This window comes from Elephas maximus, chromosome 22 (assembly GCF_024166365.1).
Source record: "Elephas maximus indicus isolate mEleMax1 chromosome 22, mEleMax1 primary haplotype, whole genome shotgun sequence".
Taxonomy (NCBI): domain Eukaryota; kingdom Metazoa; phylum Chordata; class Mammalia; order Proboscidea; family Elephantidae; genus Elephas; species Elephas maximus.
In genome coordinates, this window is record NC_064840.1 from 46,926,950 (window position 1) to 46,948,029 (window position 21,080).

General features: G+C 46.4%; 1 protein-coding gene across 2 annotated transcripts in view; it reads right to left on the reverse strand.

Annotated features, from left to right (window-relative positions):
* The window catches only part of DPYSL2 (dihydropyrimidinase like 2), a 146,217-nt gene that overhangs the window by 60,801 nt on the left and 64,336 nt on the right, over window positions 1-21,080 (reverse strand). Inside the window, exons 1-3 of one of the 2 annotated variants that reach the window (XM_049866360.1) lie at window positions 19,884-20,207; window positions 16,578-16,666; window positions 14,566-14,750 (exon numbers count right to left, since the gene is read on the reverse strand). In XM_049866360.1, the coding sequence (XP_049722317.1) occupies window positions 14,566-14,750; window positions 16,578-16,666; window positions 19,884-19,922 (313 nt within the window). In that variant the 5' untranslated portion in view covers window positions 19,923-20,207. Of the gene's footprint in view, window positions 1-14,565; window positions 14,751-16,577; window positions 16,667-19,883; window positions 20,208-21,080 lie in introns of those variants that run through there. The other variant, XM_049866359.1, reaches the window with a different exon arrangement.

Genomic DNA, 21,080 nt, shown 5'->3' on the forward strand with positions numbered 1-21,080 from the left:
TCTGCAGGAGAAGTGGGCAATAATGGATCAGGGACTAGCATTTTCATCTCCAAGGGGTCCAGCACAGGCCCTTCAGGTAACACCATGAAAGAGAAGGAGCCATGCTCCAGCCCCAAAAGAGGAGAAACCTCTGAATTCGGACAGGCTTTCCCAAGCCACACTTCTCTGCACATGAGTCCCTACCTACAAGATTCAATGTGTCCTCGGCCGAAATGCCCACTGGGGAAGAATCTGTCTCCAGTGCTGCCAGAGGAATGCCCCTGGCCGTCCCAGAAGCTCAGGGAGCTGTGCTTCCGGGCTGTGGGAAGGAGGATGGTGGTGCCAGGTTCAAGGCTTCAAGGCAGATGCACACCTCCCATCAGAGACTGCAGTAACTCCACCACGAGAAATGGATGGGCTAGGGGTTCAACACACAGGAAGGAACCATTCTAGAGTTGGACTTATCTGAATTCCAAAAAGTGCTGAAAATTCAAATCTAAGGAGGGTTACTGACTTGATGAGCTGTTTCCTTGTGACACTGCTTTGCATCTGCGAGGCCAGATGTGTTGTCAAGAGATTCAGACCCCGAATTCTCCAGAGATTATTTGGGGAAAGTAAAAGTGAAAAGCAATTTTGGGGGCAGGCATAAGAAGTCCTCAAAATGCAAATAGTTTTTCCCGCTGTGTTTAAAACACAAACTCCATTACATGTGCTTGAAGATAAGAAGAAGCATGGATCATGGATCTCTTTTCCACCAAGTGGCCGTGAAGTCAGGTAACCCAACTGGAATCAGCCAACACACAACTACAACCTTGTACAGGGGAAACGAGCAGACTCAAGACACACACATGCACATATGCACACGTGCCAACAGTGTTGCAATAATCATTGTTAAACAGTATGGCACAAATAATCTCACTTGTTACATAATCCTAAGAAATAGGAATCGAGTATTTTATAGACGTGGAAATTTCCATCTAGAAAATATCAGTATTGCCACATTCAAACAGAAATAGTGAAGGGGAATTAAACTTAGATGTGATTCCTGGATCTCTCCCATCCCTGTTCTGCTGCATTACTTGAAATCTCATCCCTCTGAAGAACATGCCAACAAACTTCTCAAGATGAGGGAGGCTGGGATAGAAGATCTGCATGGTTGTCTTAAGATTTTATGATTCCATGTCATTACCAGGTTCTTTTTATTTTCTCCTCGTAGGCTCCCCACAAAGAAGGATTCCAGTTCTGACCTATCATTAGAGGGAAATTAGGTCATAAACACTATTGATTCAATCTAAAGACAGTGGGTTTTTTCATGGAAACCAGCACAGCAGGTGGTCCACGGGCCCTGGTAGAAGGACCATGGAAAGCAGTCCAGGGTCCGTCCCCACTCTTCCTTCAGCAACCCATCCCATCCCATCACCAAGCCCTAGCCCTGCTCATCACCTCTTTCCTCAATCACTCAGTCCTAGTACCCTGTTGGGGAATCTGTTTTACAAGTTGCTGTCAAGCTGACTCGGACACATGGTGACTCCACGTGTCAGAGTATAACCGTGCTCCGTAGGGTTTTCAATGGCTGATTTTTCAAAAGCAGATCACCAGGCCTTTCTTCCAAGGTGCCTCTGGGTAGACTCAAACCTCCAACCTTTCAGTCAGCAGCTGAGTGAGTCAACCATTTGCACCACCCAGGGAGGGACTCCACCAGGGAATTAATCAAGTAAAACCTTCCAGGACACCAAGCAAAACAGCTGAAAGTGGCCCTTTACAGCAACAATTAGCGCAGCCCTACCCTGTTTTCCTATAGGGTCGCTATGAGTCAGAATCGACTCCACAGCACTGGGTTTGGTTTTTTTGTTTTTTTTTACCCTGTGTCCTAAGCATCCGAAGGGTGCCCTGCCTGCAGAATCCACCCACCCTGGGGCACAAGAGTCTAATCCCCCTCCCTAGGCAAAGAGGACCAGATCAAGCACGAATAGAAGGCAAAGGGCATCTTGAGCTTTTTAGAAAACCTTGGCGGACATTCACTCAGTTTCAACACAAGTCCAGTCCTTGGAAAAACCCCTGGACCCATGGGGGTACTCGCTATCACCTTTCGAACTACCTATACCCAAGCCCACCCAGAACAATTAATTCAGAAGTTCTGGTGCTGGGGCCCAGGTACCTGTATATACATATATATATATATATATATTTTTTTTTTTTTTTTTTTTTAACAACGCCTCAGGAAATTCTAATGTGGATTCAAGGTTTTTAACTACTACCCAAGCTCATTTCAAAATTTCCTTTCCTGGAAATCAGCCTCGGCTACCACAACCCAACTCCCAACTGCATCCTCTCTGTCATTAGGGGAACGTTTAGTCACATTCAAAGAAAGCTGCCTCCCAAATGGGTTACCAGAAAGAGCTCTAATTTCTACTCACTGCAATTCCCCTTTATCATTACCATGGCAGTTAAGACTCACTAAAAGCAAGGAATGTGAATAAATGGTTTCACCCAACAGCAGCAGCAAGTCGGAGGCAGAGCCCTCAAAACCCAAAGAGAAATAAATAATCATTTCCTGAGAAGAAATGAAAAGGTCTTTTCAAAGAGGACAAAGGGGAAAGAGGTTGAAAGGGACTGAAATGGAGTGCATTAGGGCCAGGCCATGGACAGTGAGGAAAAAAAAAAAAAAAAAAGTGAGGAGGGTAATGCAAATCCCTTTGCCAATCATTCCCTAGGACAGTTGGTTTTCCCTTCAAAACGACGTGCACCATTAATGTCCTAAATGACAGAATGCACACCTATTATGGGCTCTCAATGTGAAAAGCAAACCAAACTAAGTCACACCTAGGCAGGGAAAACAAAATGGGTGCTGTATCCTAGTCTGTCTTGAACAGAGGGATGTTAAACAAAACCAATGTGGTTATGACTTTTTCTAAGTGACTAAGCGGGTTTTTTTTTTAAGCGGGTATGTCCCTTCCTACTAAACATCTTTTCCACTGTACAACTAAACAAGGAAGCTATATGCAAGGACCAGTCGTGCTGCTGTGCCTTTGGAGGGAAGGTGAGCAACAGGGGAAGGAGGGGTTGGTAGTGATGGAATGCAGTGGTTTCCAAACTGTGTTTCCCCTAGAACTCCCCAGGGGCACAGGGGCTGCCAAGAGGGAAAGACGGAAAGAAAGTAGATAAGGATTCAGGCTCTCCCACAGCCTACCTACCAGCCCCACTCCAACCAGAGCAGCTCTGCTTTTATCTGTCTTCCATGTAGGAGTCCCATATAAGATTTTATATGAGAAAAGGGTCATCCCAAGAAAACAATTTTAAAGCTATCAAGAGTAGAAAGGGCAATGGGGTCAAGGCTCTAGCCCAGACTCATTCAGCTGCTTACTGGGCAACCAGCATGGCCAGTTTCCTCGGACATGTAATAGTGCATAGGGTACACTCTGTCCTTCAGAAGTCTTTGCCGCACTCACTTAGCTGGGAGACAAAACGAAGGCATCCCTGAGTATGTGGGTGTCATGCAAGCTCTTATCTAGCAACGAGCCACCCTGGGACCGGATGGCAAGAAGGTGCTGACCACTGAAAGCCTGTCCCTCAAATTCAAAGGTAAAGAAGAGCTTGTTGGAGCCCAACATTTCTACTTCCCCCACCACCACTCCTGGCTCAAGGTGTCATTCTGGGAACAAGGATGACGGGCAATTCCTAGTCACGTTCAGACTCTAGAGAATGTTCCTCTCTAGGGAAAGCCAGCGTAGGCTCTAGCAGCAGCTGGGAATCCCCAAGTTCTGTATGAAACACCACGGAGTCAGAACTGACGTCAGGAAAGATGAAATGCCTTCTTAGGAGGGAAAGGCCAACCCCTTGGTGGGTTGGGTTGACTTCTAGGTTGTAACTGCCAGATCTCAGGGCCAGTGACCGAGCAAGAAACCCCTGTGGTTTGGATTAACTGCCACGGATGTCCATGAAATAGGGCCTAGAGACCCTAACAGGAATGTCCTTGCTTCTGGAAAGACCTAGCAGACCCTAACACCCACAGGCCTACCACACTGGCTAGTTGAGCCCAACCCAATGGTCTCCTTCATGATAAAAACATTTTGTAAAGTATGTGTGCTGGACACTTAAGGAAAAAACTGTGCTATTCCTCATGATGCTTTATTCTTTGCACATTACTCCTTCCTCCATCTGTTCAGCACCAGGTATTAGGTGATCCAACCCAAAATATCCCAGGGGGCGGAAAGGCTTCTTCCAGTTATTCGAGGCCAAGATCTGCACAATGACACCTGGGAGGCCCAGTCCTTGTGTTTGCTTGAGAAGGCACTCATGTCTTTAGGTAAACTGTGTGACATCGCCCACGTGAGATCCAGGAGGTGAGGGGCAGAGCAGAGATGGAAGAGTCCACACCGACAGCCCATTGGATAATGTGGCTTCCTAATCACCAGGCCCCAGGCAGATTCTGTGGTGACAACTTTAGTCCTGAACTTTGAAACTTTAGTCTGATGTGGTCAGGCTGTTCTGCAAACACTTTCTAACCCTAGTCAAATGAATGCTGCAAAGGGAATAATCAAAGTATCAATTACAGACACATTCAGATTACAGTATGTGTTCACACGTGTACTCGCCATAAGTAGGGAGAAAAACCAAATGCCACATGGATGAAAAAATGACAAGCAGTAGAAGTACCACAGTGACACTCCTGAGCCACATCTCCACAGAAAAGCCAGCCAGCCAGGCCATGGGCAGCCACCTCGCTTCACCTCAGGCTTCCTTCCTCCACAGGCACGGCTTACCAGAAAGAGCTGAGACAAGCCAAGCATCTTTGGGGACTAACTTCTGAGTTCTCCATGGTGCTCAGGGCCACTTCTCAAGCAGATGCGACCCTCTGCACTCACAGAGCTCTGTCACAAGAGGACCAGCTGAGAGCTGCGCTTCCCTCCTCCTTCAAACAGAACAGCCCAGACAGAAGAAACTGTGCCCGTTTTCAACACCCAGGCTAATGCTTGGGCTCTGTGCTTCTCCGTTGTCTTAGTTATCTAGTGCTACTATAACAGAAACACCACAGGTGTATGACTTTAACAAAGAGAGATTTCTTCTCTCACAATTTAGGGGGCTAGAAGTCTGAATTCAGGGTACTAGCTCCAGGAGAAGGTTTTCTCTCTCTGCTGGCTCTGGGGAAGGTCCTTGTCATCAGTCTTCCCCTGGTTTAGGAGCTTCATAGCATAGGTACTCAAGGTCCAGAGGACGCATTCTGCTCCCGGCTCTTCTTTCTTGGTGGTAGGAAGTCCCTCTCCTCTCTGCTTGATTCTTTTATATCTCAAAAGAGACTGTCTCAAGATACAATCTAATCCTATAGATTGCGTGCTACCTCATTAACATAACTGCCTCTAATCCCGCCTTGTTAACATCATAGAGGTTAGGATTTACAATACATAGGATAACCCAATATCAGAACACAAAATAGTGGACAACCACACAATACTGGGAATCACAACCTAGTTAACACACTTTTTTAGGGGAAACAATTCATGTCCTTGCCACATGTAAAACAGATTCACCCCATCATATCATCCCAAAAGTCTTAAATCAACTCCAAGTGCAAATTCCATCTTCTGAAAAATTTCTCTTCATCTGTGAAATCCAGAATACAAGTTATCTGCTTCCAAAGTGCAATGCCGGAACAGGCACAAAGTAGAGATTTCCATTACAAATGGAAGGAAAGGAGATGATGGCGTTAAAAAAGTTCAAAGCCCAGCAGAGCAAATTACATTAGCTCTCAAGGCTTGAAAATAATTCTGTGTTCTCTGAGTCCACTCAGGCAATGGCCCTGCCTCCAGACTCTGAGTGTTGGCCACAACTTCCAGATTCATTATGGAGGACCTTCGGCCCTAGCTTCAGCTCTGCCTTCCAGGCCCACTGGGATGGCAACTCTGCTCTTTTGGCTTTGGGCGGTCCCATTTTCCTAGTCCATTTCAGTGGCGACTCCACTCCCTCATCCCTGGCAGGCCCCATTCTTCTACCCCTTGGGCATGGCAGCCCTGGCCCTTCAGCTTTGGACAGCGGATCTGGCCCCATCCCCGGCACTCATGAACGGCAGCCCCACACTCCAGAACCAAATTGGTGAAGATCTGACTCTTTGAAACATACTTGGCTGTGGCCCCACCCTTTGAGACCCAGCAGGCTATGGTTCCATCCTTTGAGACCCTAGAGGTCGCAGCCCCACTCTCTGATACTGAGGCAGCTCTGCTTCTCATGCTCCTTGTCTCTTCAGCTTTTGTTCCTGGTTCATTGGCCTCTTGGCCAGCCAGGCCTCGTGGACCAGCCTGGCCCCTGCCCTGCTCAGGCAAGTGTTACAAAGCTCTTCAGCTCCACCAGTAAGTGATTGGAGGTAACCCATTCAGCCAGTGAGCCTTGGCCCAAAGGCATGCAGCTCTTTTGTTTTGTGGGTCTGTGAGCCTATCTTCACTGATAAGTCCCCGATGGTACCCCACTCTGCCAGGAAGCCTGAAGGTTCTCAGCTCACCTGCTCCATGGTTTAGCTCCTGTGCCGTCTCACACCAATCTGCCGGTTCTGCTCCTGCCATTTCTCTGCTGCTGCCTCTTGCTGTCTGTGCCCATCTCTGGTGTTACAGCCAGCCCTCTTCACTTCCTCCTGAGCCCTCACCAGAACTGCCTTTTATGTCTGTAATTCTGCCAACAATTTCTTCAAGGCAATCTAGGCTTTTCCTATTATGCACCTTAAAACTCTTCCAGCCTCTATCCATTCACAGTTTCAAAGCTGCCACCACATTTTAGGTATCTGCTGGAGCAGGACCCCACTCCTGGTACCAAATTTTAAGTTACCTAGCGCTGCTATAACAGAAATACCTCAAGTGGATACCTTTAACAAAGAGAAATTTATTCTCTCATAATTTAGGAAGCTAGAAGTTCAAATTCAGGGTGTCAAGCTCCCAGGGAAGGCTTTCTCTCTCTGTTGGCTCTGGAGAAAGGTCCTTGTCATCAATCTTCCCCTGGTCTAGGAGCTTCTCAGTACAGGGACCCAGGGTCCCAAGGATTCACTCTGCTCCCGGCTTTTCTTTCTTGGTGGTAGGAGGTCCCTCTCCTCTCTGCTCACTTCTCTCTTTTATATCTCAAAAGAGGGTGACTCACGATACAACCTAATCCTATAAACCATGCCCCACTTCCTTAACAAAACTGCCTCTAATCCTCCTTCGTCAATGTCCTAACAACAACAAAAAAAAACCCACTGCTATGGAGTCGATTTGAACTTTTAGCGACCCCACGGGGTTTCCAAGGCTATATATCGCTACAAAAGAAAACTGCCACATCTTCCTCCTGAGGTGTCACTGGTGGTTTTAAACCACTGACCTTCCAGTTAGCAGTTGATCGCTTTAATCACCGAGCCACTAAGGTTCCTTCATTAACATCACAGAGGTCAGGATTTACACCACATAGGATAATCACATCAGATCGCAAAATGGTGGACAACCACACAATACTGGGAATCACAGCCTAGCCAAATTGGCACAAATTTTTGAGGTACACAATTCAATCCATATCACCTGCCCATGTCCCTCCCTCAACTGCTGCCAGAGCTCAAAAGCAGTGACTGAGGGCCTGGAGCAGCAAAACATAGGAGGCACTGCTGAGGAGACTGCTCCATCAATTGAGGCGAACACAATGAACATGAGACATGCAAACCCTTCTCTCTTCCCCCTCCCCATGCTGCAACCTCTGCCATCACTTGGACAAGCAGGAAACCAAGTTCCATTAGTACACTCACTCATGCAACCATGTGTTTATGAAGTGCTTCCTATGAGTGAGACACTGTGGTGGGTGAGTGTGGGATATTAAAAAGAAGGAGACAGAGTGGCCTTAATCAAACTGCGATGCAGGGCCACAGAGCTATGTGATAAAAACCCATGTTTGCCAAGGGGCAAAGGAGGAAGCAATTGCTTACAATGAAGGAGGCTGAGGGGGCTTCATGAAGGAGGGAACACATAAACTCAGTCTCAAAAGGTTAACTAAAATTCCCTGAAGCTGAGAAAAATAAGGAAAAGCTCCTTGGTTGAAAAAACCACATGAGAAGAAGCAAGGAGCGTGAGGAGATTTTCCACAGAGGATGTGGAGAGAGTCTAGGCTGAGGCAGCAGGGTCCACCCACATCACGGATGGTCCTGGGTGCCAGGATCTATCTGACAGTGGATGTCATTCTCCAGGCAAGAGGGAGCCACTGAAGGCTGCAGAGGAGAGAGTGGCGTGATCCAAACTGTGCCAGAGAAAGATCCCTGGCTACAAAGAGGAGCAGGGGCTGCAGAGTCAAGATACTGGGGCAATGAAAATGCTGAGAAGGCAGGGGCACAAATCCAATAAGACATGACAAAGGTCTGAACCATTGGCAGTAAAGGAATAGGGCCAAGAGATAACAGAGACACAAAATGAATTTGATTTAACAAGAGGAAGTGCAGACAGGATGACTGTGGGTATGCCCAGTGATGGGACTCCCCTCTGAGACTGGTAAAAAGAAGGTGTATGGAAGAAGATGGTGACTGATTTAGGGTCACTGAAAGGAGGTGCCTCAGGCACATTCTGGCAGCAACATCCAGAAAACAAGTGAAAAAAGTCTAGAGTTCAGGAGAGACAGCTCCTCACAGACCACCTGTGTTGTTCCTGGGGCCCCGGGCCCTCTAGGGGAAGCCTCAAACTCAGGTTGGCAGAAATGAAATTCAAGCTCTCTTCTCAGAGCAGAGGCTCCCAATCCCTGAAGATTCAGAGGCAGGTGGTGCAAAGGGTTAAAGTGCTTGCTGCTAGCTGAAAGGCTGGAAATTCGAGTACACCCAGAGGTGCCTCAGAAAAAAGGCCTAGCAATCTACTTCTGAAAAATGAGCCAGTGCAAACCCTACGGAGCACAGTTCTACTCTGATGCACACGGGGTCAGAATGAGCCATGGCATGGACCTCTGAGCCCCACACATTCAAACAGCACCCCAAGTGCTTTTGGTAATCACCAGATTTGGGACCATCTGGTGGACTGTTAAAATCTAGATTCACTGCTTCAATAGGTTGAGCAGAGCCCAGGAATCTCAATACTTTAAGATGTACTCAATGGTATTCATGCGCATATTCTGCTGAACACACGGGGAGAACCCCAGCTCTCAGCCGATGCTGAGGTCAGACTCTCTTGCAACTGGAGTCTCTTTTCTCTGGCTGTTGGGAAAACAGAGATCTGGAGTGTAACTGGGATGGGAGATTACGGTATCTAATGCAGGATGGAGTAATAACTACCATGTTGGAGCACTTACTATGTGCCTGATACCGTTTGGATGCTTTACCAGTCAGTCTTTACAATCATTTTCCCCATTGTGCAGATGAGGTGACTAAGGCTTTAAAGAGGCAACTAGCAAAGGTCAGGCAGCTGGTAAGTGGTAGAACCAGAGCTGCAGGTGTATGCTGCAAACTTGCCACTTGCACTGGCATGCAGGACAAGAGTCAGCAAGTTAACATCCTTCTCCCTGGCCTCAATTCTTTCCTCAATAAAATGAAGGTAAGCATGCTTCCTGGAGACCCTGGGGTCTTAGCAACTCTGATGATCACAAAAAAACGGTTGCCGTCAAGTTGACTCTGACTCATGGTGATCCTGTGTGTGTCAGAGCACAACTGTGCTCCATGGCTGGTTTTTCAAAATTATTATCACTGGTTTTCCAAAAGTAGATATCTTCTGAGATGCCTCTGGGTGGACTCAAACCTCTAACTTTTTACGTAGCGTCAAGTGCATTGCCATTTACACCACTCAGGGACTCTAGGAAACCTAGTATCTTCCGCAAGCAGCAGCCCTGGGTGAAAGCGCTGCCTGCCCCTCCGTGACTTCTCAGCAGGTCTGGATGCTGCCTGCAGGGTAAGTCTCTGCCCACCCATCGCTAGATGGAAAGGGCAAAGGGTGTTCCCTCTGCCCTGCACCCAGTCTCCCTTACAAAGAGCTCACTGTGCAGTTCTCAATAGGAGACAGTGTTTGATGGTAATAATATTATTTTCTGCTGCTGACGTGTCATCTCCATTTTTAAACTGGGAATATATGACTACATTTTCCTCTGCAGCCAGTGCCACTGCAAACAGACATGGAGCCTCTGCTCTAAACTTCCGCTGTTTTCCTGGATGAAATTGTGACCTTTCAGCCCCCCGGTTCTGAAGTAACCCCTGTGACATAGGGAACACAAAGCAAGCAGGCAGGTGAAGACGAGTCTTCAGGTGCAGGATACGGTCGAGAAAAGGCCAGAAAGATGGGAGGCAGGAGGGTGCAGGTGGTTTTTGTACAAATCTACTTAAACTCCTTGTTTCTGCAAGCAGTGGGCACATCAAGATTTTACTTTTATCTGTTAAAACTGTCCTCAAACATTTATTTCTGGTACCAATACCCATCAAAGGAAGCAACAATCTCATTGAAGGAGCAGCTTTCGGGTACCAATTAAGTCGCTTAATTTAAGCTATTCCTCTTTGCAAGGCTCCCTTCTCTGTAAAACCACAGCTACTTGCTCACCTGACGCCACCCAGAATTTATGACCAGAAATCAGAAAAAAAAAACTTTTATCCCATCATATCCCATCCTAAGGATGGGTAGCCTAGTGAAAACTATGTAAGTCACCATAGATGGTTATTTGTAAGAACAGTTAATATTTTTCTCAGATTACAAAAGCAATGGAGTTAAAACCAAAGACACAAGGAAAATATTAGTCCAAAGGACTAAGAGACCACATGAACCACCACTAGACTCACCCTCCACCAACCTGAGTCCAGAAGAACTAGACGGTGCCCAGCTACCACCACCAACCACTCTGAGAGGGATCACAACAGAGGGTCCTGAACAGAGCAGGAGAAAAATGTAGAACGAACTTCAAATTCACAGAAAAGACCAGGCTTACTGGTCTGATAGAGACCGGAGGAACCCCCAAGACTATGGCTCCTGGACATCCTGCTAACTCAGAACTGAAGTCACTCCCGAAGTTCACCTTTCAGTCAAAGATTAGACAACCCCATAAAACAAACAGTAACACACGTGAGCAACATGCTTTTTGGTTCAATTAAGTATATGAGATCAAATGGGCAACACCTGCCCTAAAGCAAAGATGAAAAGGCAGGAAGGGACAAGAAAACTGGACGAATGGATATGGGGAAGCCAGGGTAGAAAGGGAAAGGGGAAGACTGCTAACATATTGCAGGGATTGCAACCAACGTCACAAAATAATCTGTGTATAAATTTTTGAATGAGAAACTAATTTGCTCTCTGAACTTCCACCTAAAGCACAATAAAATCAAAAACAAAAACACTTGAGAACAAATGAATCCTGCTCCCAGGCACCTACAGGAATCAGCTTACCACTGTGGAATTAGATTAGGGGAACATGAAAAAAGGTAAAAAAAAAAAAAAAAGCAATGGAGTTGTGAGAATAATCACTCTGACCACACCAACGATTATGTTTAATCTTTGAGGTTTGCCCATTAAATCCCCCTACTTTTCACCCTAATTTATTACATCACAGATTCCACATTAAAATGTGATTGCCTTCTCTCTGACTAAGCATAACTGGCAGTCTGACTTTCCACTTCCCCTTCATTACGGATCTGCCCAGGAAGCCATCTGCTGCCTATTCCGGGTCCCTGGGCCAGGTGACATGCCTGGCAGGGGTGGAGGTGTCCCTTGTCCCTACACAGAAGGAACCTGCCTAGAGTGAAGGGAAAGCTCATAGTCACTGGGGGAGAAATGCTGAAGAGAAAGTAGGGGTACACTGAGTTTCTGTTAAGGATGATGGTAGAATCTGGGTGATGGCTGAACAACATAACGAATGTGATTACTGTCACTAAATTGTACGTTGAAACGTCAAATGTTTTATTATATATATTTACCACAGTAAATAATGCAAAAAAAAGAGAGACAGCAAAAGTCAGGGGGCTAGCAAGAAGAGATCTACCCGTGTAGCCACAGGGGCAGGGGAAGGAAGGCAGGGAAGAGACAAGAGGCAGTTAGAGGCCAAAGAATGGGCCAAGTGTGAGGAGTGAAGAGGCACATTCAGGAATGCATAAGAGGAGAAAACAGACTGATGGGGGTCTTTCCACTAAGTCTCAGAGAAAACAGGGCCTTTATGTATCTGCTGAGAGAAGTGCATTCGATTAGAGGCGAGCTGTCTCCTAGCTCAGTGAATCATCACGTGTGGGAGCTGGAAAGGACATCAGGCGTCATCCCATGCAGATCCTTCACTGTGCAGATGAGGAGCCAGGGTTCTGAGAAGACAACTTGCCCAGCGTCAAGCAGAAGGTCGTGTCAGAGGGACACCAGGACTCCAGACTCTTGGCTGGGTGCACTTTCCCCCGCGAAGGGCTCCCGCTCGGCAGTTCCTCAAATGCCAGAAGTCACTGACCACTCACTTAGGAAGTACTAGTTACGGCTTATCAACACTCACAACCAATGCAGGGGCCTACAGAGCCCCACCCCCACGTCAGCCCCAAAATGAGGGAGACTATAACCTGGACTTATACCACGGACTGCCAAAAGAAAGAACAAATCTGTCTTGGAAGAAGTACGACCAGAACGCTCCTTAGACGCAAGGATGGCGAGACTGCACCTTACATACTTTGGACACGTTGTCAGGAGGGATCAGTCCCTGGAGAAGGACATCATGGTTGGCAGAATACGGAGTCAGCGGAAAAGAGGAAGACCCTCAACGAGGTGGACTGACACAGTGGCTGTGACAATGAGCTCAAGCATAACGATTGTAAGGATGGCTCAGGACCAGGCAGTGTCTTGTTCTGTTGTGCATAGGGTCGCTACGAGTCGGAACCGACTTGACAGCACCTAACAACAACATAACCTGGACTTGGCCTTGCTGGTGACACTTGAGGAGCTTGTGCTTCTCCAAGCTCAAGCGTGACTCCATAGCCAGCCCTGGAGGAGGAGCAGAAGCACTACCACATTGAGTCCTGACAAAATGACAAGCCTCTGCACCAGGGCAGAGTGCCAGGGTTTGTGTCGCAGGGCTCTCTATTGAGAATGGCACCCACTAGGTCAGAAGGTAATGTGTGGAGGAAGACAGAAGTATTGAGGCTTAAACTCAGGGGCTCTTCCTGAAGAGGCTCGGTAGCGAAGAGAATGCCAAAACACGAGTGCGCTGCCCCTGATCCTTCAGGCACAGAAGCCAGGACTGAGAGAGTGCCAGAAGCGGAGTGTGTGACTTCAAATGCAGGGAGCTCAGGCTAGGAGGGGTTGGCAAAGCAACATTCTCCTAGTTGAGGTAAGACAGAAAGGAAGCTTAAAGACAGACCCCAAAGCCACAGCAGAAGACAATCAATCATTCTGAAAAATACCACCTCTTCCTAACCATGAAGGCAGCTTTCCTGAAAAACGCTCCGTTTTTCCTCCCTTTACCCTCTTCTGAATGGAACTGTTAGCTTTCAAGACAGACTGTATGTTGACTCGCCCACTTTGATAAAATCTCGGGGTTTTTTTTTTTTTTTTTTTAACCATGTGTCTGACAGGCCATTGTGCAGCTTACCTACCTCCTCAAGAGCAAAATGAGATTTGTCAAAGGAACAATTAGCAGGCGTGCTGGAAACTGAAAATTCGCAAGCCAATTCATAACACGTGTACAGTGACTCTAGTGAATACACTTCAGATGTGCCTGAACGAAGCGTACAAAGCCCTCGGAGCCAGACCTGAAGGCAGGGCCGGCTCTCTCAGTGCAAACCCAAACGTTAAATGTACAATGTAACATAACATCAGGCAATCTTCAAGTCTAAACCAAAAAAAAAAGTTGCCTTCCAGTCGATTCTAACTTATAGCGGCCCCACGTGTGTCAGAGTGAAACTGTGTCCGGAGGATTCTCAATGCCTGATTTTTTGGAGGCAGATTGCTGGGTCTTTCTTCTAAGGCACATCCTGGACAAATTCGAACCACCAGCCTTTCAGTTAGCAGCCAAGTGTTTAGCATTAGTGCCACCTAGGGATTCCTTCTTCATATCTAGAGGACAGTTAGTACCTGAGGTCCTCCTGCAAGCAGAACTACCCAATTCCTTTTATGGCAAACCCGGGCTAGGGAAGTGTCCCCCATTTGGCTTTCCTTTCAGTGGAATAGAGGTTCCTGGTTCAAAATTTCACTTGCTGCAGCCCATACTCATTCTCAGAAGATGCATTCACAGGGATGTTTTAAAAATCAAAGTCAAATACTTAAAAGCAAAGGCTCAAAACTGATAGCTCTGAGGATTACTCCCGATGCTGTTTTTAAAATCATCACAATCAAATCACGTCACTTTTTTTTGCGGGGGGGCGGGGCAGAGCAGTTAAGGAAAACAGAAGTTCTCCGCAGAGAAATCAAGAAGCCATTCCTTTTATCCTACTGAAATGCTAGAGAAAGCCAAGCCGGATTCTCAAGATTCGACTGGAGAATTCACAGTACCATAGAAAGTAAGGGTAAGGAAACAAGAGAAACTAGCACGCCCCCAGCCCCTTATGTGGTAGATCAAACCATTGGTCAGTTCAGCAACTTTTAGAAAGAAAGAATCAAACAACACAGGCTTATTTTAAAATTATAATGATTTGCACGTACTAAAATTACTTTTTTTTAATTGTCTTACTGATCATGGTGGTTCCCCCGGCCAGGGATGCCTTGGTCCCTTGAAAGAAGTCATCAGCAGAGGTCATTCCCTGGTCAGGCATCTGGAAACGGGTATGGACATCAATTCCTCCTGGGATCACCATCCTCGAATGGGCTTCGATCGTCTTCACCCCTCCCGGCACAATAAGGTTTTCTCCTATTTGCCTAAGTAAAACGGGTTGGTGATAAGGGTTGTAAATGAAACATCTAATCAAATTGGATCTGACAGATATTTTCACCAAGTCATAAGCTATCTTCCCTACATTCCATGGACTTCCTGATTATTGTTATTATTCATAACCTGAGCACTCCTCACTCCCAATTAAGAGGCAATGCAGCAGGATGGTTACACAACTTGAAGAATGTAATCAATGTCACTGAATTGTATGTGTTGACATTGTGAATCTGGTGTATGTGCTGCTGTGTATAGTCTCTACAAAAACAAAAATACTGTTTTTAAAAAGAGTCAATGCAACATACACTAGAAAACAAAAATTACATGAGGCAGAGACCCCATGTAGAGGTTTAGTTACCAGAAAACCGCTCAGATCAAATGATAACAAGGTCCCAAAATATTTACATGTCACTTGATTTTCTTTAGAATATACATAATTGAGCTAATTATCCCAAAGCAATTTTCTCTAAGCCTGGCTTCACTTTACGTTCATTTTTACTCTATCCATTTCAATATAGAGAAAAGAGGGGTAGAGGCATGGGGATGGACCAAGACAAAGCAAAAAGATAGAGTGAACATAATGATTGAAACGATTTTAAACATTCGGAAGCATGTGATTAACAACTCAGAAGGCAAAGGCAAAAGAAAGAATAATCATCGTGTTGGGGGACATGACTCGCAATTTTTAAAAATGTCGTTACTACTACACCTTTTTACCCATTTTTTAAAAAGGAAAATTAATCACAGAGTAGTTGATGAAGTTCAAAAAGAAATTAGTGGCAACTAAAAATAGCATACAGGTCTGCTGACTTCTAGGCCAGTGTCTTTCTGCTAAGCCAGATCATGCTGTCTTATAACATGGGGGGAAATAGAACATGAAAGTCATGGCATTTGAAAGCCAGGAGCTGAGACTGCCACCAGCAAACACATATGGAGAAAACATTAAATATGGAAATGTTAAGACCTATTTTAAGTTCATAAATCAGAATGTGAGTTTCCAGGCAACAGTCACTTTCAATCCAGTTTTCCACTCCTCCGGACTTGGTGTGCTGCTAACACTTGATGAATGCTGCTTATTTAAAGGATGTCATTTGCTGCAATGTTTGTGTTTAGACAGATGTGCTATTTCTCCACAGCCATGTGAGCTGTCCCAGTAGAAATGGCACGAGGATACTGGCATTTACTCAACTTCCTTAACCCTCTAGGGTCCAAAAATGCCCTAAATCAATACCTGCTCTATTCTTCTCCTTTCTGACACAATATACAATAAACATAAGAGTAGGCTTTATTTGTTTCCGTTGCCACTTAAAGAAAGAAACCTAAAATCCCCTCAATATTGGGCAGTAATTTGTCTGTGTTACATGGTAATTAATTCAATGTCCTTCTTTGGCCTCTCCAACTTGGACTCTTGATTAAGAAAGCAAAAAGAGGCTGTATCCCACTCCACATCTGTGTGCTTTGATTGGACAACCCGTCCCAAACAACTACATTCTAGGAAAACCTTTAACACAGTTCACATGTCATAAACCAAGGATATGAACTGACTGCAGAAAGATACTGTGTCGCCTCAATTAAAATCAGTAAATTACATAATCACGCATAATGAAATGGGTATTTATTTAATTATGGCTTTTGAATTCCCTAATTCTGGGGTTTTCAAACTCACTAATTACCACCAATCAAAATAGGTTTAAAACAGATATTAAGTTGGCTGCTCTTTCAAGTCATCAAAGCTGGATAGCGTGTGCATGCGTTGTAGATAATATTTGGTGAGTACTGAAAAGTATCCAAATATTTCTATATAATGAGTTACTTACTTGATCAACCCATCTTCCATGTATATGTCTGCATAGAATGACTGGTCATCATTAACAATTTTACCTCCTTTGATCAGAAGACGATCACTCTGAAACAAAGGAGGAAGATCACAATGAATAACTGACCTGTGAAAAAGGAGATCATGAGTAACACTGGTACTAAGATAAATGAACTAACAATCCATTTTCAAAAGTCATGTTCACAAGAAGCTAATTTTAGAAAGGTTCAGGGACAAAGGTGAATCTGTACTTGGCAATCTATTTCTTACCTGATGAGTCAGAACATACTGGCAACGCTTACCCTAGGTAAAAGAACCATCTCTTTTAATTAGACAGACTTCCACTGAAGATCAGTGATAAAGAAGGTAACTTTTTAACGGCTTTAGGCTAAACTTCATTAAAAAAAAAAAAAATACATGTAGGGAAAGCACTTCTTGGCAAAGTCTGTGTCAGGGAAATTCACCAAAAATCTGTTGTCATGGGATCTTCTACACAAACACACTTTGTTCAACCACAGCAAAGTTTCAACACAGTATGTCCTTTACATTTACATTTTCTTTGAGGTAAATCACAATGATTGTAACAAAGAGAAAAAAAAAAACTTCAAAAATAGACCATTTTAACTATTAAGAGAAATATAAAGCTTTATGATAAAGTAGTTGAAATGGCAAATTCTAGAATTTAACACCACTATGAATTGTTGATGTATGTATATTTTAATCTCCGGTATTTGTGCAAAAAAATATGACAGGCAGCATGTGAGGCCAGGAATGTAACACAAATGCTACATTATGACTCATCACTCTCCCAAATACTGTTGATCCAATGGAATGTTAAAATCCTGTGTTGAAGTGAATATGCACCTGCATTATTCCAGACCGGCTTTAAACCTCGCCAACTGAACCATACATTTATTTCCCTGTTAATATGCAACGCATTTCAAATGATGGAATTCATTTTGGCAACGGTTAACTCAGAATTCAGTTACAAAACAATGAAGTAAGTGTTATTTATAGCACTTAGCAAGAAAATTACAGCAAATCTTTAAAAACATGTAAGCTATTAGAGAACTAATAGTTGTTTTTACAGAAGTGCACACACACCTGGGGTTAGAAATTATTGTCTCTCAAACATACTGGAAACAGTAAGATCATTTTAAATTTTTTACACTGTAGGGCCCTTTACCCTGCTACAGACTTTAGACAGTCAAATGTGAATAAACATTCAACAGTCCCTGTACTTGTATAAGGTAAAGACCTTTACAAAATCCTATCATGTACATTATGTCATCGGAGCCTCAGAACAAATCTGTGAAATGTACGGAGCCAGATTCTGGCTGATAAGAAAACCGAAGCTCAGAGAGGTTAAGCCACTTGCCCAAGGTAGCCTGATTTTCTGTCTACACTGTTGCCCCCTTCTCTCCAAGTCAGTACTTTGGACAGGATAAACCTCACCTTGGAGGCAAGGGGGAGTCCTGCCCTTCACCACCTGCTCCCTTAGTCACTGCAGCACCTGTCCCAGCCATCACCACAATTGCCGAGAAAAAAAAAGAAGCATCACAGTCTGGCTCACTCTACTGCCTTCCAGAGACTTCTTACCTAAGAGGCTGGCCTTGGAGGGAGGGAGGCAATGCTACAGAGCCTATGCTAATACGACCAGATTTTCTTAAGGGGGGGGCGCACTTCTAAAAATCAGTCTTGTTGATTGTTTGCTTTAATTTTTTTTTCCTCCCCCACACTGTCAAAACGAAACTGCCTTGCTCATTCACTAAGACAGCAAATTATTTGAGGCTTGCAGCAAATCTGCTCCCCACCCCCACGTCTCAGACTCTCCAGACTCCTTCCTCCAGTGCAGGAAACAACAATTAACATTAGGTCCCCCAAGCCCAGCCCTTCTGAATCTTGGGTGTTTTGCCTTCTAGAAAAAGCTAGTACGTACCCAAGTCCCGCTGCAGAACCACCTAGTTTACCCCAGAAAATGCTCCCGAGCACACGCCCCCTCCCCTGTGCATTCGTTCCCACATCTCTCTCCTGCAGATGGGTGTGCCCTTGTGCACCGAGAGGAAGCCCCGGGAGCTCCTGGCTAAAAAGAAAACCAGAAAGCGAAAGCGTGCCCCCAAATCCAGCCCTTCAACACATCTTGACTGTTTTGATTCTTTCAGGCTCTAGTTCAGCCCCGGGTTCTACCCAAGAATCAGCTGGCCAACTGCAATTGCACATCATTATATAACAACGAATTTCCCTCGCTTTCCTCCCTTCCTGGGATTTCATCTGGGGATGTAATGAACTAAAACTTTTGAGATTTTTCCAGGAAAAGATGGGGGGGGCGGGGAGGGAAGAAAGGACCTGCGTTCATCTTTGAAGCAAATTCATCTCATAGATGTTTTTCCTCACGATTTAAAAAATAACACTCACAGGCCCCGGCCGTTACCATCATTGTCTGGCCGGGCCGGGGCCGGGCCATCTGCTCTGCGCGTCTGCACAGCGCCATTACCTCCCGGACCCGGCTCGGGCGCTGTCCCCAGCGCCCACCTCCCAGCCGCTTTGTATGCGCCAACACGGACGCCTCCTTGGCGGCAGAAGGGGCAGCAAGAGACCAGAAAGAAAGCCGAGAGCCCTACCAGGGTCCCAGACTCAAACCAGAGGGCGAGAACACCGAGAGCCACCAAAAAACGGTCTCTGGTCAACAAAAAGCCAACGCCTGGCCCCCACCCTCCTGCTTGGCTCATCACAGCGTCCCTGTTTTTCCTTCCCGTCTCCACATCATTCCGGTACACCCTGCCCTTTCAGCATCCTTCTGCTGTCATTACGCCTCCGGGCTGAAACCAGCTCCTTTTTCCAGGGAGCCCGAGGAAGGCTCGAGAACGCCCTTTATCGTGGGGGCGGGAGACACGGGGATATCCACTTCCCCATCTCCCCATCGCTGCTCCAGGAATCCAGCCTCGCAGCACGCAGCCCGGAGAACAATATCCGAGCTCCAACCATGCATATTCAATCTGGCATCCATTTGCTTACACCCCACAGGCCAGCACTGCAGCATCTCGCTGACAATAAAGGATACGCGGTTCTGGCGCGCTACCTAAAGCCACTGAAAGACTTACGCTCCTATTTTAATGCCTTGCAAATTGTGCCTTATCATTCTTTATTATCGTGTCCCCCTCCCCACCGTCTCTTCAGCGATAGAAAAAAAAAGTTGCGTCCCCCTTCATCCGTCCCCCCCAACCCCATCCTTTTTAAAAATTTCTTAGATGTTCTGTACCACAAACGGTTGCTGGCAGACCGCAGACCTCCCAAGTTCCAAACTCACCGTGATGCGTGGAATATTTTTCTTCCCCTGATAAGACATCTCTCTCCTGGGAAAAAATAAATTTTAAGAGGGCAGCTTTAAAGCAAAAATTCTCGGGAAAGGGACTTAGTATTTTTGCGGAATTGAAAAAGGTGCAACCGCTTAGCTGGTCTTGCTGGTAGCAAATTTAGGGAATGTAGAGGATAAATGCAATCCTCCGTCTCTCTTTCTTCCTCTCTTCCAACACAGCCCCAGCTAGAGCGGAAAAAAAGAGAGAGAAGAGGAGGGAAGGGGGTGGAAATAAACTACAGCAATAAAAGCCTCGGTTCAAGTCGGCCTCCGCGGCGCATGCGCCGACAGCCACTCCCTTTCCTCTTAGGCAAAAGCCATCCGCTTCGAGAGAGACGAGCACTGATTGGCCAAAATCGTGGGATATGTAAATAAGGCAGGCGGGGAGGGGAGCAGAGAGAAAGCGCGAAATGCTGCAGTGAGAGGCTGAGGGCGGCGGTCCGTGCGTGCGCCCGAGCTGGGAGCGCGCGTTTCGCGCCCTTTCTTTGGGCCTGGGCAGAGGGAAATAATCTGGCGCCAGCCCCAAATGCAGCTTCAACAACGAAAGGACAATGGCGGGGTGGTCTTTACGAACAGGGAGAGCAAAAACCCAAGGCGGCTGGGGCTCTAGTGCAGCTCTTGCAGCACGCACACGTTCGCGCGCGCACAGATGGATGCCCGCCCGCGCTCCAATCCGCGGAGGCTGCCGCTGCATCCCTGCGTGGGGTGACTGCGCAGAACCAATGGCTTCGCTGGCGGCGAGCTCGCGACTGCACCGCTGGCCGGCGCTGCGCGGCCCGGGAGGGGCGGCAAAGGCCTCCTCCCACCCGCCCTTTCCTTTCGCGAAGCCTCTCTTGGCCTCCGCCCCGGAATCGACTAGGGAATTCAAGTTGCTGCGAAAAGAGGGAAGGCAAGCTGGGCCGGTAGGGCGCTTAGATGCGCGGAGCCGACCACGCCCGTCCTTTGCGGAGACGGAGAAAGGGTCGACCTGGACCGGTGCCTGCGAGATGCTGCTGCACCAGGGAGGCGTCTGACCCCGGGGCTGTCTGTGCCTGGGAGCTGGACTCGCTTCCCCGGAGTCCACGTGGTTGGGCGTGGGGAAGAGATGACGCTGGAAGAAAAGAAATCTTGCCTGAGGGCAAGCGTTGCCAGGCAGCTGGAAATGAAAGC